This window comes from Aspergillus versicolor (genome assembly GCF_001890125.1).
Source record: "Aspergillus versicolor CBS 583.65 unplaced genomic scaffold ASPVEscaffold_4, whole genome shotgun sequence".
Classification (NCBI taxonomy): Eukaryota; Fungi; Ascomycota; class Eurotiomycetes; order Eurotiales; family Aspergillaceae; genus Aspergillus; species Aspergillus versicolor.
Genome location: NW_024467527.1, coordinates 855,442 through 869,208, shown reverse-complemented (window position 1 = coordinate 869,208; position 13,767 = coordinate 855,442). Strand labels below are relative to the sequence as shown.

General features: G+C 51.9%; 6 protein-coding genes across 6 annotated transcripts; 4 read left to right on the top strand and 2 right to left on the bottom strand.

Moving 5' to 3' along the window:
- The first annotated feature begins 333 nt into the window (after window positions 1-333).
- ASPVEDRAFT_150160 (ADP-ribosylation factor GTPase-activating protein) lies at window positions 334-2,245 on the top strand. The gene is made up of 5 exons (XM_040808229.1): window positions 334-507; window positions 574-709; window positions 772-955; window positions 1,025-1,734; window positions 1,787-2,245. Exons 1-5 carry the CDS (start codon window positions 442-444, stop codon window positions 2,146-2,148), a joined length of 1,458 nt encoding a protein of 485 aa, XP_040667093.1. The 5' UTR covers window positions 334-441; the 3' UTR covers window positions 2,149-2,245.
- A 334-nt stretch (window positions 2,246-2,579) lies between these two features.
- ASPVEDRAFT_131153 (folic acid synthesis protein) lies at window positions 2,580-4,075 on the bottom strand (the record flags this gene model as incomplete). Its single annotated transcript, XM_040806788.1, has 3 exons — window positions 2,580-3,567; window positions 3,621-3,829; window positions 3,881-4,075. 3 exons carry the CDS (start codon window positions 4,073-4,075, stop codon window positions 2,580-2,582), a joined length of 1,392 nt encoding a protein of 463 aa, XP_040667092.1.
- A 686-nt stretch (window positions 4,076-4,761) lies between these two features.
- Window positions 4,762-6,323, top strand: ASPVEDRAFT_40883 (nitronate monooxygenase). The gene is made up of 4 exons (XM_040812231.1): window positions 4,762-4,936; window positions 5,017-5,278; window positions 5,349-5,850; window positions 5,903-6,323. Exons 1-4 carry the CDS (start codon window positions 4,924-4,926, stop codon window positions 6,191-6,193), a joined length of 1,068 nt encoding a protein of 355 aa, XP_040667091.1. The 5' UTR covers window positions 4,762-4,923; the 3' UTR covers window positions 6,194-6,323.
- A 2,099-nt stretch (window positions 6,324-8,422) lies between these two features.
- On the top strand, window positions 8,423-10,889 carry ASPVEDRAFT_82852 (Zn(II)2Cys6 transcription factor; the record flags this gene model as incomplete). The annotated part of the gene is made up of 9 exons (XM_040817269.1): window positions 8,423-8,547; window positions 8,604-8,726; window positions 8,779-8,885; window positions 8,932-9,051; window positions 9,109-9,650; window positions 9,696-9,969; window positions 10,015-10,193; window positions 10,239-10,422; window positions 10,471-10,889. The coding sequence occupies 9 exons, from the start codon at window positions 8,423-8,425 to the stop codon at window positions 10,887-10,889; spliced, it is 2,073 nt and encodes a 690-aa protein (XP_040667090.1).
- A 23-nt stretch (window positions 10,890-10,912) lies between these two features.
- Window positions 10,913-12,042, bottom strand: ASPVEDRAFT_40882 (dihydrodipicolinate synthase family protein). Its single transcript, XM_040812230.1, has one exon. The coding sequence runs from the start codon at window positions 11,928-11,930 to the stop codon at window positions 10,962-10,964; it is 969 nt and encodes a 322-aa protein (XP_040667089.1). The 5' UTR covers window positions 11,931-12,042; the 3' UTR covers window positions 10,913-10,961.
- A 36-nt stretch (window positions 12,043-12,078) lies between these two features.
- On the top strand, window positions 12,079-13,630 carry ASPVEDRAFT_627348 (NAD(P)-dependent oxidoreductase). The gene is made up of 5 exons (XM_040815635.1): window positions 12,079-12,265; window positions 12,315-12,503; window positions 12,564-12,895; window positions 12,951-13,088; window positions 13,181-13,630. Exons 1-5 carry the CDS (start codon window positions 12,227-12,229, stop codon window positions 13,437-13,439), a joined length of 957 nt encoding a protein of 318 aa, XP_040667088.1. The 5' UTR covers window positions 12,079-12,226; the 3' UTR covers window positions 13,440-13,630.
- Window positions 13,631-13,767: the final 137 nt, after the last annotated feature.

Here is a 13,767-nt window from a genome sequence, read left to right as displayed (position 1 = left end):
TCTGGATGTGGGGATGGGGAGACGGGTCACGTGCATACCGCGGCTCTGGACATTGTATTTGCAATACGTAATTAGGTATTTAAAAAACAAGTATAGATGGCCTATTAAAAGTACATTGTTGACAATTTTTCTGAATATAAGTATATTGATAGGGAGTTAAGAAGGCGTATATACTGTATCACCTAGTTCTCACTAAATAATCTCACAATATACCAAGCAATTGGGGAAAGGGCTTCTGCTTTGTTGTCGGCAACGCTCCTGAGTGGCGGCGTATAATATGTTGCAAATTACAGCTGGGCGCCAGACCGTTTCCGACCACGTTCGCCCTCCCGGCTTGATTGGGATTCCTCCAGGTTTCCTTCCCAGTTCCCTACGCACTCTTCTTCGCTCACCTTCCCTTTGTTGCTTCTTTTCAATTGTTGGCCTTGCCTTACCATCGCAATGAGTGCCACCAAGGCGGAGTCTCAAAAAATCTTTGAGAAACTCAAGTTAAAGCCCGCAAACAAGGTGCGCCGAGACCCCTCTATTTACCGCAACCTGCCAGACTGACCCTGTGTCTCTTGGAATGCACAGATATGTTTCGACTGCGGCTCAAAGAATCCCACCTGGTCGTCCGTTCCATTCGGAATCTACCTATGTCTTGACTGCTCGGCGAACCACCGTAATCTCGGCGTTCACATCTCGTTCGTTCGTTCCACAAACCTCGACCGTACGCACTACCCTTTATGTCGAAATTATGCTTGCCCTCAACGCTAACCTGTGCGGTGGTAGAATGGCAATGGGAACAGCTCCGAGTTATGAAGGTTGGCGGAAACGAGTCCGCTACGAAATACTTCCAGTCGAACGGAGGGTCCGCCGCTCTCGCTAGCAAGGACGTGAAGGTCAAATACACCTCCAACGCCGCCGTCAAGTACAAGGAAGAATTGAAGAGACGGGCTGCTTTGGACGCTAAAGAGTTAGTGAATCCGTTACCACCACCCCCCTAATTTGTTCGAGGGGGATGCTTACCATTATTGTCTCATAGTTACCCCGAAGAGGTTGTGATTACAGATGTCCCGGCCGGTGCGGCGTCGAATGGCTCCAGCACACCCGCGGGCGATGGGGACGACGATTTCTTTTCTTCCTGGGATAAGCCGGCGATCAAGCGACCCAGCAACCCCCCTTCTCGTACCGGCACCCCGCCCGTTGTGAGCCGCACTGCATCTCCGTTCCTCAATGCTGGCGCCAATGGCTCGCGCTCGAAGTCACCGCTTTCGGGATCTGATAAGGAATCATCTGCCGCACCGGCGCCAACTGCGATCCGAGCGAGTGCCTCTGTTCGAAAGACTACCGGCGCCGCCACTGCGAAGAAGGGCAGTGTCCTTGGAGCCAAGAAGGCGCCCAAGCTCGGTGCAAAGAAGGTCGGTGGCGCGGAGCTGATCGACTTTGACGAAGCGGAGAGAAAGGCCAAGGAGGAAGCGGAGCGTATTGAGAAGCTGGGTTACGATGCTGAAGCGGAAGAAGCTGAGGCCAAGGCCAAGGCACCAACTACGGGAGCCACCGCTATTGTTTCACCAACTCCGATCAGCCCTGCCCCGAGATCCTCCCATGATCGGAATTCTAGCGATGTAGAGCGTCTTGGGATGGGCGTGGGACGACTTGGCTTCGGCCAAACCGCCGGCGCGAAGCCTGCTGCTCCTGCGCCGAAGAAGCTCGGCTTTGGTGCCGTTGGTTCTCCGCGATCCGCTGAAGATGGTACGTCCTAACACACTTTACATACCCTGTGCATAGCTAATAAATCCTGCAGAGGAAGAAATCCGACAGACCAAGACCAAGTTCGGTGCTCAGAAGGGTATTTCATCTGACGAGTTCTTCGGCCGTGATAGATTCGACTCGAATGCACAGTCAGAAGCAAAGGAGCGCCTTCGTCAATTTGACGGTGCTCAGTCTATTTCCAGCAACTCGTACTTCGGTCGACCCGAAGATGACTATCCTCCTATCGATGACGGCTACGGCGACCTTGAGACTGCCGCAAAGGACTTTGTCCGTAGATTCGGCATCACTGCTGGCGACGACCTCGAGAACTTGACGCAACTCATGGGCGATGGTGCTACCAAGCTGCAAGGCGAGTTCTCACGTTTCTATTATATCTCCACTGGCCCCTGTTGACATAATATGCAGGTGCTATACGCAGCTACCTCAACAGCTAAATGAGTTCATGAGTTTATATTCTATGATGATATCCGCAGCCTGACGAACGCGTTAGCCAGCTTGTGTTTTCTCGATGGCGTTATATTTCCCTTCTCATTTGGTAGCTCCTCATAGTCCATTCGGCGTGCAGAAAATGGCAGTCCGACTTCACCATCTGACTAAACCCTCTGACGCTGGAGCAGTCTTGAGGTCCCCTCTCGTCGATTGTTGCTTCTACTCACAAACTAGTACGAAATATTTGAGTCTCTTTGATGATCCATTGATTGGTCTCTGGTATTCTCATTCGAGTTCCTGTACATCTGTTGAAGATAACATCTTTAGTTCTTAGTTATACAAAAATGCTAGAATTTACATTTTATACTACCGGCCTCTTCCAACCGCCATCTCACCTATGCAACACCCCTATATATCGCATCCGCAACTCTAGCAACTTGCCACATCTCCTTAACATCATGCACGCGTACAATATCCGCACCGCCTGCAACACTAGCCGTGACCGTGGCGGCAGTGCCCCAGCCCCGTTCACTCGCCTTCTCCACCCCGGTCAACTTCCCAATGAACCTCTTCCTCGAAGGCCCCATCAACCAGGGGAAATACTCCAGCCCCTCCACACCAGTCCGGAACGTCTCCAAGTCCCTAAGAATAGCAAGATCCTCAGGCTGGTTCTTCGCAAAGCCCAAGCCAGGGTCCAGGATAATCCGCCACCGCCGGATCCCCGCCGCCTCGGCAGCTGCAACCCGCGCAATGAGTTCCGTGGACACATCGGGTACCACGCCGTTAGGGTAAGACGTCAAGCTCGTCATCGTAGACGGCGAGCCGCGCATATGCATGAGGATTATGGCCTTGCCGGCCCGTCCGACGGTGGGGAGCATTTCCGGATCGAGCGTACCGGCGGAGACATCGTTGATGATGTCCGCGCCTGCGGCGAGGGCCTCCTCGGCTACGCGTGCGCGGTAGGTGTCGACGCTGATGGCGACGTTGGTGGCTTCGGGGATGGAGGTGCGGATGTGTTTGATGGCCGGGATGATGCGGCGGAGTTCTTCGTCGACGCCGACGGGGGTTGAGCCTGGGCGGGTACTTTCGCCGCCGATGTCGATGATTGTGGCGCCGGAGGCGATGAAGTTGCGGACTGTGGCTGTTAGGGTTTCTGGGTTGGTTGGTGGGTGTTTGCCGCCGTCTGAGAAGGAGTCTGGGGTGAGGTTGAGGATGGCCATTATGTGCGTCCGTCGGCTGGGGTTGTTTGCATGGAGGGGTGGAAATTGGGGGGAGATGTAGGTTGTTGCGATGGGTGGTGGGTTTGGTGGCGGGAGGGTCTTGAGGTGAGAGAGGTAGCTTGTTTTGTGGCCCGGGAGGGGAGGGATCTCGTGAGGAATGAGTCTGTTATATGAGCGTTAGTTCGCTTGTCGATGGAGGTTGAATTGGAGACTCACTGGCTGAGGGGCCGGAGAACAAAGTCTCGTTCCAACATCAGCTTGTGAGGGATATTGAGGCGTTCATGGGAGACGACATGTTGGTCGTAGAGGAGAATATCTAGATCAATTGACCGAGGGCCTTTGTCGACCAGTTTATTCCTGCCCAGCCCAATTTCAATCGATTGCAGGGTGTCGAGCAGCTCCAGGGGCTCCAATGTTGTCTCTACCTGTAATGAGGTTAGCACAGGCATAGACGATCTGCGGGAATATGGACGCACCTCGCAAACGCCGTTCATGAATGGTCCCTGGTCGAGATAGTACATCGGAGCTGTCTCGAACAGCGAACTCGTTCTCCGGACTTTGATATTGGCTCTGTCCATTTCCAGGCATGCCTTCTCGATCATCTCGACGCGGTCACCGACGTTGCTGCCCAGAGCAATGAATGCTGTATGCGACGGTTTGATGGCATCCATTGTGGACTTGAACGAGTTCGATCGACCATTGGAGAACTGCCGGATAGTTGACGAGATGTTGGGTATCCCATTTCTACAAACGGCTGTATCAGCTTTCGAGAATGAGCGCCGACAGTCTGTACTACAGCGTGAAAGTTCTAAATGGACGTTAGCTTATGCCTCGAGACTGGCACTACGACAAGATAAACGGAGACATTGGACGGCTCAGAGGCAGCCAGACAGCATCTCATACCAAATTTAGATTCTCTATTAGGGTTAGAAGTATATCATGCATACAATGGCTGTTAGAAATTCACCTCTTATGCCAGATCCCGTATGGCCTTGCATATGACACGTGGGAGCCAAATGCTCTTGGAGGGCGCTGTCGGCAAAATCGAAGGGCTGGGTGCTGAGGACTAGCGTAGAGTCGCCATATCCCCGCTGGTACAACCTTCATTCTCTCACAGCTTGTCGTTTTAACAGCAATTAGTGAATGAAAGCGGCTTGTGGATAACGTCATGCTATCAAAAAAAAAAGGCCCGCGAGTCACGTGAAAATAAATTAATTGACACCTAGAAGTTCAGGCAGCATAACGATCAGACGACTGCCGGACCCCGCCCAGCTCGGCAGTCTGCAGGCGCACGTGACTTGATTACCCCATATTCAGCACATTCAGTGACGATGCAACCGAGGCTTTTCTTTCAAACTGCGACTCCGCCTCGGTTGCCCGAGCGCCCCTGCTCTATAATTGTTCTTCAGGTCTCTTCCACCTGTCACTTTGACACTTACTCCCATCTTCATACATTTCACGGACTCTTTCTCTCTCCCTCCCAGAACTAAATAATTTTTATACCCATATCTACCTCATCATGGCTTCCCCTCGTAGGTGTCTCCGTCTTACTTGCACCATGTGATCCGCCGATGTGACGGTGTGGACCTACAATGCTGACGCTGTCTTGTAGAGAAAATCCAGACTACCCTCACTGATCTGCTCAAGATCAACCACCCCGTCCTGCTGGCAGGTATGAACGTGGCTGCCGGGCCCAAGTTGGCCGCGGCTGTCACTAACGCTGGTGGTCTCGGTGTCATCGGAGGTGTTGGATACACCCCTGAGATGCTGCGTGACCAGGTTGCCGAGCTCAAGAGCTACCTGAAGGACAAGAACGCCCCCTTCGGTGTCGACCTTCTGCTTCCTCAAGTCGGTGGAAGCGCGCGCAAGACAAAGTAAGCCCTATGTGCCTCCAGCGGGATCGCCGGATGTATAGTGCAGTTGCTAACGGAACACCGCGATTAGCTACGATTACACAAAGGGAAAGCTGAACGAGCTCGTCGATATCATCATCGAGAGCGGTGCCAGTCTCTTCGTTTCCGCTGTCGGTGTTCCCCCCAAGGCCGTTGTCGACAAGCTTCACCAGCACGGAATCCTATACATGAACATGATTGGTCACCCCAAGCACGCGCAAAAGGCCATTGATATCGGTGCCGACATCATCTGCGCCCAGGGTGGTGAGGGTGGTGGTCACACTGGTGACGTTCCCACGACAGTTCTCATTCCCACTGTTGCCAAGATCTGTGAAGGCAAGATCAGCCCCTTCACTAAGAAGCCCGTCCAGGTTGTTGCTGCTGGTGGTCTGTTCAACGGTAACTCGCTTGCTGCTGCTCTTATGCTTGGTGCTTCTGGCGTCTGGGTCGGCACCCGTTTCATTCTTGCCGAGGAGGCTGGTGCCCCCAAGGCTCACCAGGAGGCCGTCCGCACTTCTGGCTTTGAGGACAACATCCGCACCATCATTTTCACTGTAAGCTCCCACCCGTTTGTATTTTGAAGCCGGATGAATCTAACTTTCCTAGGGTCGTCCCCTGCGTGTGCGCAAGAACGAGTACATCCTCAACTGGGAGAACAACCGTGCCGAGGAAATCAAGCAGCTTACTTCCAAGGGTATCATCCCTGTTGAGCACGACATGGAGAACATCCCCGATGATGTTGATGATGAATATCTCGAGAACGCCCGCCCATATCTGATGGGCAAGGTCGCTGCTGTGGTCAACGAGAAGAAGTCCGCCAAGGCTATCGTTGATGAGCTCGTTGACGACGCCGCCGTTCTTCTGTCCAAGGGCAACAAGATGCTTGCCAAGCTGTAAATACTTTAACATTTCTTTGATATATCCCATTGGGCGGTGAACTCATACCCGCTATGCATGTACAGTTGGTGTTATGACTAGTTATAGCATTATGACCATATTAAACATTTCATTTTCATTTTGTTTTGCCCACGTACCCTCCTAGTGCCTTGAATTTCCCTAGGTATACCCTCTATAATGGCACTTCCTAGACGTAGAGCAATGGACTGGTTTATAGTCAACCTGACGTATCTCATAAACCTATCCGGTCCCGGGGAGGGGTCAAGTTACTCCGTACCAGGCCACCCATACTCCGTAGGCTGACCTACCACGTGGTAGATCTGCAGTCCGGAGATCAGATAAGATCAAAGATATATCAGTTTACGATGGCCAGCTTGCGATGTGGCGGAGGGTTCCGTTCCATGGTATGATTGCAGCCTGGGTAAATATCAAGTCCTACTAGGCTGTCACGAACCTGAACTGACGATATATGGATGGATTAGGAAGGTGCGACTATCTCGCTTAAGGTGAATAGGAAGGAAGGATCCATGGACGGGATCCTGTCCTTTGTGATAAAAGAGAAAATAATAGAATAAAGCGAATTAAAATAAAACAAACAGGAAACAAGTAAAACAAATAAATAAAATGTATATTCCGGTTGGAGGTTGTTTAGGTGTAGCCGCGATATTTATATGGATAGTAAAGACGGGGCTCATCGCCACAATTGTCCTATATTTTGCAGACTTAGTAGAATATCTAATACCTCGCTACATTGTAGGTTTAAACACATAACTTAGTCTTACTGTATGCCATTAATCTGACAAGACACAGAATACAAAACTACATGCCAACTACGCAGCGTAGGCCCCGAATATGCGCTCCAGCTGGGCCCACACAAATCCCGAGGTACTCTTGTCCTCAATGGCGCGAAGGCCATCTAGCCGAACATCAGCTAAGCCTGCCTCCTGGAGATACCGAGAGAAACTCGTTGGCCAATGCCGCAATGGGGTACGGTCGTTTCTGCTGGATTCTATAGCAGCATCTGCGCAGTTGAGGACAGCGGCTTTCTTGGACTCGGGAACAGAGGCGATCCTAGAGAGGTTTAGTACCTTGATCAGAACGTGAGAGTTGGAATGAAGGGTCCCCCTGTCAACGTATTTTTCGTATCCATGCGCGCTGATATCGCTTTCGAAGACGTAGTAGTAGATGGTGTCTTCGGACCCTGGAGAACCAAGTACTAGAATCCACACTCGGATGTGTTGGCCGAGCTTGGCGCTGCTGATTTGAATATCGGGCATGCTGTTGATATATGATGCGATAGCATGGCAAGTTGAAAATAGAATTCGCTGTAGGAAACGTCTGCTTGTGCGTATTATTTTAGGCTTATATATCTGTTGTATCCTTTGTGTAGGTTTCCATTGAGGGCCATTTCTTTATATAATAACCTGTTACTTCGAGTTGATTCGGGTTGGTTTCAAAGTATAAAAACAAGAACGAACTTTAAAGGGAGTGCCATGTCAAGGACTCGGGAACCTGTTACATTGCTGAAACCATTATACTGGCTTGTGCACAACTGTACTCATACTTAGTTGATGCCCGAGGCATCAATATAACGCTAGACTCAATCGGTTACAGGTTCCTATTCACACCTCGAGTCGAGTCGACAGCTTGCCTGCTCTGAAACATTCATTCCGTCGAGACATCGGAGCAGAGACCGAAGTGTAAGATTTATACGAAGTGTGTTTGCAGTATGGCTGATACCAGTTTTAATCGCAGTGTTCCCGACGATATCGGAGTCCTTTCTCACCCTTCGCCACGGGCGGTCGACTGGCACTGCCGGCTGTGTACTCAGCACTGCGGGGAACTGGAGCAATTGCGAGGGATCTAGGATTTCCCGCTGACTGTGGAGGCGAATACCAGCTGGAAATGGGGAGCTGGACACACCGGAGTGAACTCTGGGGAAGCGGATCGTCGTCTTGATGGCACATCGGGAGGGTAGCCGGTGTTCTATATCAGCGACCGGGAAGGCCTCCGATGGTTGAACTCCACGACCTCCAATCACAGATGCATCGAAGACGTGGGTTGCAGGAGATTAGTCTCCAGCAGATACCTGTTCAAGGCAAACTTTCCCTGCCATTGATAAGATGCCAGAATAGCAGGACTCGCGGACGTCCATGGCAGCCTCCAGTCCCCACCACCAACGTTTGGCTCGCCTCCCCGCATTTCGGAGGGAGTCCGTTTTGCCACACAATGTCGAATGTCAATGTTGCTGCGTCTTCTACTACTTGCATGATTTACTATCAAACCACGCGAATCACTATCACTATGGATATGCCTCACAAAGAGAATGGAGTTAGAAAGCGCTCAACAAATGCGTACGTCCGCTATAATACCGTCTGCTAAACTGTTTACTGACCGAGTTATTCTGCAGTTGTCAACGGTGCCGCAAGCAGAAGATAAAGTGCTCAGGGCTACAACCCTGCAACACATGTCACAAACGCAAGCTGACGTGTGTCTTCGACGATCGGGATCAGAAAGTGCTTGTTACTCGGGGGTGTGTAGTATCTCGCTGTGCTGTGCCCGTGCATGGCCCTAACCCTCGCTAGATTCATCGACGATCTCCAGCGAAGAATAGCACTGTTAGAGAAAGATGAAGATGAGCTATCCAGTCCACGCAGCTTCGTGGACCAAGATAGGGCTAGGCCTGAAGATGGTAGGGCGCTTCCACACCTTCTTGGCGTAGATCTGACCTCTTGCAGTTCCCGACGATGACCACGTTGGCGATGTTCGGTTTACCCAAAACATGGAAGGGGCAGAGCTAACGAATCCATTGTCGACTGGTCCTTCGGCATTCTCAACCGCCGCGACGGGCCAAACATGTAAGTTGTCCTCGTCGACGGCTCTATTTGATTGAAACATGCTTACCGATATGGAAGTTTACTTGGGGACCTCATCAAACTGGTCCTTTGCCCGAAAGATCTTAAGCATGACGCATGAACATATATATCATTCGCCTCTTTTAACAGATAGCCTGATATTTGACGGCACCACATATGATCTGGGATGGGATGGCACGAGGACAACGGTTTATCAAGATGCCCCTATAGTTCCCACGCTCGATTACTCGATTTACCTTATCAACGCCGTCAAGTTCCATGCCGGACAATTATACCACCTTTTCGATGAGGGAACATTTATGGGTGGGCTGTATTCCTTTTACGAAGACCCCCAACAACAGATGTCCCTAGATGGGCTATGGTATATCCACTACCTGGTCATAATCGCCCTTGGAAAGGCACTTATTGTTCAGCGAAATCGGGATACTCGCCCGCCGGGCTGCGAGTTCTTTACGAGAGCCCTACAGCTGCTTCCGGACTCAACGCACCTCTCCAGAGACTCCACTATTGCATGCGAGGTTCTATGCTGCGTGGCGTTGTACCTGCAGTCATTGGATCATCGTAACTCGGCACACAATTTTGTATGTATTTATCCCTCAATGCTCATAGGATTACTAACAGTATAGATTGGCCAAGCTATGAGGATTGCCCTGGCCCAGGGTATGCACACCGATATGCCGGTAAACCAGCTAGGAGAAGGAACTGTGCAGAGATGCCGCAAAATATGGTGGACAATTTACGTCCTGGACCGGCAAATGACCTCTTTAATGGGCCTGCCCCAGTCAATCCAAGACAATCAGATCTACCACCAACTCCCCGCCTTCCCTGGGTCACCTCAGAAAGTAGTTGCTCTCAGCATGCAAATCCGCATGTGTCAGATTATCGCGGAGATCAATAGCAGTAAGTTCTCAGCCAGGGTATCCTCACAGAGTCTAATTGCTTTAGCTGTATACGGAATGGATGGACGATTGAATAGAAAGTTCCTCGTGCGAACGAAGGCGGCACTAGCCAGCACGACAGACCTGGCTGCTGATCTGCAAAGGTCGTTTGACCTGCAACTGGATAAACCGACGATAAGTGGCGTGTCCAGGATGGCAGCGCATTTGCATTTACTCTACCACCAGGTATGTCTCGCATTAATTCCGGTGGAGTACGCTAATAGAAAGCAGTGTATTGTTTTAGCCACACGACCGTTGTTATTGTGCTTCTTGAAAATGCGCTTTCAGTCCGCCGACGCTTGTCTCGAGGCACTGAATTCGTCGGCGAACGTGCTTAGATTGGTACAAGTATGCGTTGACTCTGCACAACACCAGCTCAACATACTGAGTTGCCTACTTGAACAAAGCCTGCTGGGTGAGTAGCCCTACCGAGTTAACAAGAGCTGTACTGACAAGTTTATAGATAGCTTCCTCCCATTCGACCTCGAGTCCACCATTGTCTCCAGCGTAGTACTCTTACTAGCTCCGGCAATTGATTCTTCTCTGTTGGAGAGTCGGAGGCCTTGGCTACACAAGAGCTACATGATACTGGATGATATGATTTCCCGCGGAAATCTCATCGCACAATTACGAAAGTCCGAGCTTGAACAGTTAAGCAACTTGCTGTACCAGCTGACCCCAGATCGAATAACACCAGAAGACCAGAGAAAATTACACCAGGTTGAACTAACATCGCCGTTGCCTCCGGCATACCGGGTTCCTGATCTGCCGAGTCTCAATGACGGGCTAACAACAGCCGAGATCATGGCTGTAGCGGAATCGATCGACACAGGCGATGTAGACTGGGTGGCGCATGCAGTTACAGAAAACCAGATCTGGTGACTATACTCGGAGGTTCAGACTTCGCAAAAGCCACTTGATTTCTAATTTCTATAACGATTTGATGATATACTTCTACAGGCTATCCTCAATAGCTATGATTTCAGCCATGACCTTCTGCACATTTGCCTTGGCAGCGTCGCCTGCCGGCTCGTATGGAGTTCTCGGCCTAAACTTGTCCTCTGCATCTGCGATCCCAGCCCTAGAAGCCGAAACAATCGCAGCAGCGTACTTGGTAGATGCAATCCCGCTCTTGCACGGGGACTCAGCCAACGCAGCCTTCCGGTGCAGCGCCAGCGCCTCGTCCACCTTCCCTGCCTTGTATAGTCGGTAGATCTGCATTATAGTCTTGGGGACGACATTTGCGAACGCGGCAATGCACCCAGCAGAACCAGACGCCAGACCACCGATGATAAAGTCTGACTGTCCGCCAAATACAGCAAATTCCTCTGGGCTGAAAGTGGCTGTTAAGCGGGTGATCTTTGCGACTTGCGCACAGGTGAGCTTCACACCAACCACGTTGCTCTTGCCCGTTGGAGATGCCGCAGCGGACGACCGTACAATATCAGTAATTGTCTCCGAGTCGATATCCACCCCGTTCGTCACCCCGGGGAAGTTATACACGACCACCGGCAGGGGCGACTTGTTTGCGATGTCTGCAAAGAAGCGCTTGACGACCGCGGGCGTCGTCGCCTTCCCGAAGTAGGCCGGGGGAAGGACAAGGAGGTAGTTTGCTCCAGCCTCGGCGGCGTCATTGGCGAGTTCGAGGACTTGCTTTGTAGAGTGTGCGCCGACACCAGCCATGATGGGGTAGTTGGGGCCGACGGCCTCGCGGGCGGCGCGGATGGCGAGGGCGCGCTCATCGCGCGTGAGGAGGAATGCCTCTGCGTTTGTGCCGAGAATGACGAGACCCGTGAGGCAGCGGGACAAGTACGCGCAGTACTTCTTGTGGGCTTCGAGGTCGAGAGTGTCGGTCTTGTGGTCGAAGGCTGTGACGGCGGGGACCCAGACGCCGGCTGGGGGGACGTGAGGAAGAGAGGTCATTTTAATTGCGAAAAAGAAGAAAGAAGACTTGAGGGGTAATTTGAGATGGTTTGATCGATTGTAGCACACTTTCTACCGGAATATGGCCTATTATACAGAACGCCCCTCGGACGGCTGGCCGATGCCCCGCCATCAAGTCGGAGGCACTGCGGGGTCTGTCCCCCGCTGCTATCCAGAAAATACGGGACCTGGTTCCGACATAACCAGAATATGAGCTCTTTGGTCCCAGTTCTTGCAAGTAGCTACAAAATGCGATTCCACGGCCGCTGTCGGTTTGTCTTGAGTCACATCGCACAATGCTTTTCAAACGGGTGACAACACCACATATCGGCTGGGTAGGTTGAGATGCGACAGTGAGTCGATGACTGCTAATGTGAAGTGAAGTACGGCCTAGGTTCAATGGGTCTTCCCATGGCCATGAATCTGCAGCGATACCTGTTCAACACGCAGGAGCCCAGCCTGACATACTACAACCGGACGATATCTGCCGGCGGGCCCTTGGACGAGCTCGGCGCAGTCGCAGCAACAAGTCTGTCGGATCTTGTTGAAAAATGCGACATCATATTTACCATGGTGAGTACATCTATAACATAATGGGTCTCGATAACAAACAGCACTAACACCGTGGGCCAGCTGGCAAACGACAAAGTCGTCACACAATCAGTCGACACCATAACCAAATCAGACACCCCACTTGATAAGAAGATATTTATCGATTGCTCAACGGTCCACCCAGATACGACTGAGCACGTATCTAAGACCCTATCTGCACTTGGGGCTGTCTTCTTATCGGCCCCAGTTTTCGGTGGACCCGCCGTAGCGGCATCGGGGTGCCTTGTCTTTGCTATCGGGGGGCCGAGACCGCCTGCAGTCGATATATGCCGGTATATCGAGGGGGTAATGGGGAGAAAGGTTATCGAGTGTGGGCCGGAAGCGAAGAACGCCTCGTTGTTGAAGATCGGCGGGTGAGTACCTAGTTATTGAACAGGGACTTTTGCTTGGGCTAGGCTGACGAGACAGGAATATTATCACGCTAAACATGATGGAGGCAGTCGGCGAAGCGCAGGTCTTTGCAGAGCAAACGGGAGTTGGGACCAGTGCAATGGAAGAACTCATAACCGAGTCATTTGGGCCCATTGCCGGGGGTTATTCGAACAGGTGAGACCACCATCATCCTGATGGCAAGGGCTGCATGCCGGGGGTTTCCCGCGGGACGATCGAGAAGCTAAAAAGGAAATGCGTGCATACAGATTGACAAGCGGCATCTACGCACCACCGTTAGGTACGCGGCCTGGGTTTGGAGTGTCATTGGCTATCAAGGACGCCGAGCATGCATTATCTCTGGCAAAGGGGGTCAACGCTAGGCTGCCCGGGGTGGAAATCGCGCATGGCAACATGCAATCTGCGCGAGATTATGCTGGAGAGTGCTTGGACAGTAGCTCGATGTACGGGATCCTGCGGATGGAGGCTGGGGTGTCCTTCTGGAATGACGCCAGTCGTCAGGGGTAAGATCCTGCCTCACGGACTAGAATAGGAAATCGGCAGGAAGGTTCCTAGATGAGAAGTGAAGTCATTTCGGGCATACTCCGGGGTACTGGGTGCAGTATCTGGCCGATCCCCCCGCATCGCTAGGGCTCCCGGTTGTAAATAGCGCACGGTTGGCCTCCCGACTCGATAACATCAGCCATTGTTATGACCTCAAGCCCCTTTCCGTTTCAAGTGGCCCCAGACGGCCCCGGAGCGGCCCCAGATGGGCTGACCGCTGCCAGTGGAGTGGCCGATTGATTGCTGGCCGATTGCTGGCTGATTGCTGAGCTAATTGATGAAGATAATCCTG

Bases quoted from the DNA above. Each gene is read 5' to 3' on its own strand.
- ASPVEDRAFT_40882 (XM_040812230.1), bottom strand. From the start codon at position 11,930: ATGACCTCTCTTCCTCACGTCCCCCCAGCCGGCGTCTGGGTCCCCGCC.
- ASPVEDRAFT_150160 (XM_040808229.1), top strand. From the start codon at position 442: ATGAGTGCCACCAAGGCGGAGTCTCAAAAAATCTTTGAGAAACTCAAG. The intron at 508-573 runs GTGCGCCGAGAC...TGGAATGCACAG, and splicing joins AGTTAAAGCCCGCAAACAAG to ATATGTTTCGACTGCGGCTC. The intron at 956-1,024 runs GTTAGTGAATCC...ATTGTCTCATAG, and splicing joins GCTGCTTTGGACGCTAAAGA to TTACCCCGAAGAGGTTGTGA.
- ASPVEDRAFT_627348 (XM_040815635.1), top strand. From the start codon at position 12,227: ATGCTTTTCAAACGGGTGACAACACCACATATCGGCTGG. The intron at 12,896-12,950 runs GTGAGTACCTAG...CTGACGAGACAG, and splicing joins TCGTTGTTGAAGATCGGCGG to GAATATTATCACGCTAAACA. The intron at 13,089-13,180 runs GTGAGACCACCA...GCGTGCATACAG, and splicing joins GCCGGGGGTTATTCGAACAG to ATTGACAAGCGGCATCTACG.
- ASPVEDRAFT_40883 (XM_040812231.1), top strand. The intron at 5,279-5,348 runs GTAAGCCCTATG...CACCGCGATTAG, and splicing joins GGAAGCGCGCGCAAGACAAA to CTACGATTACACAAAGGGAA. The intron at 5,851-5,902 runs GTAAGCTCCCAC...TAACTTTCCTAG, and splicing joins TCCGCACCATCATTTTCACT to GGTCGTCCCCTGCGTGTGCG.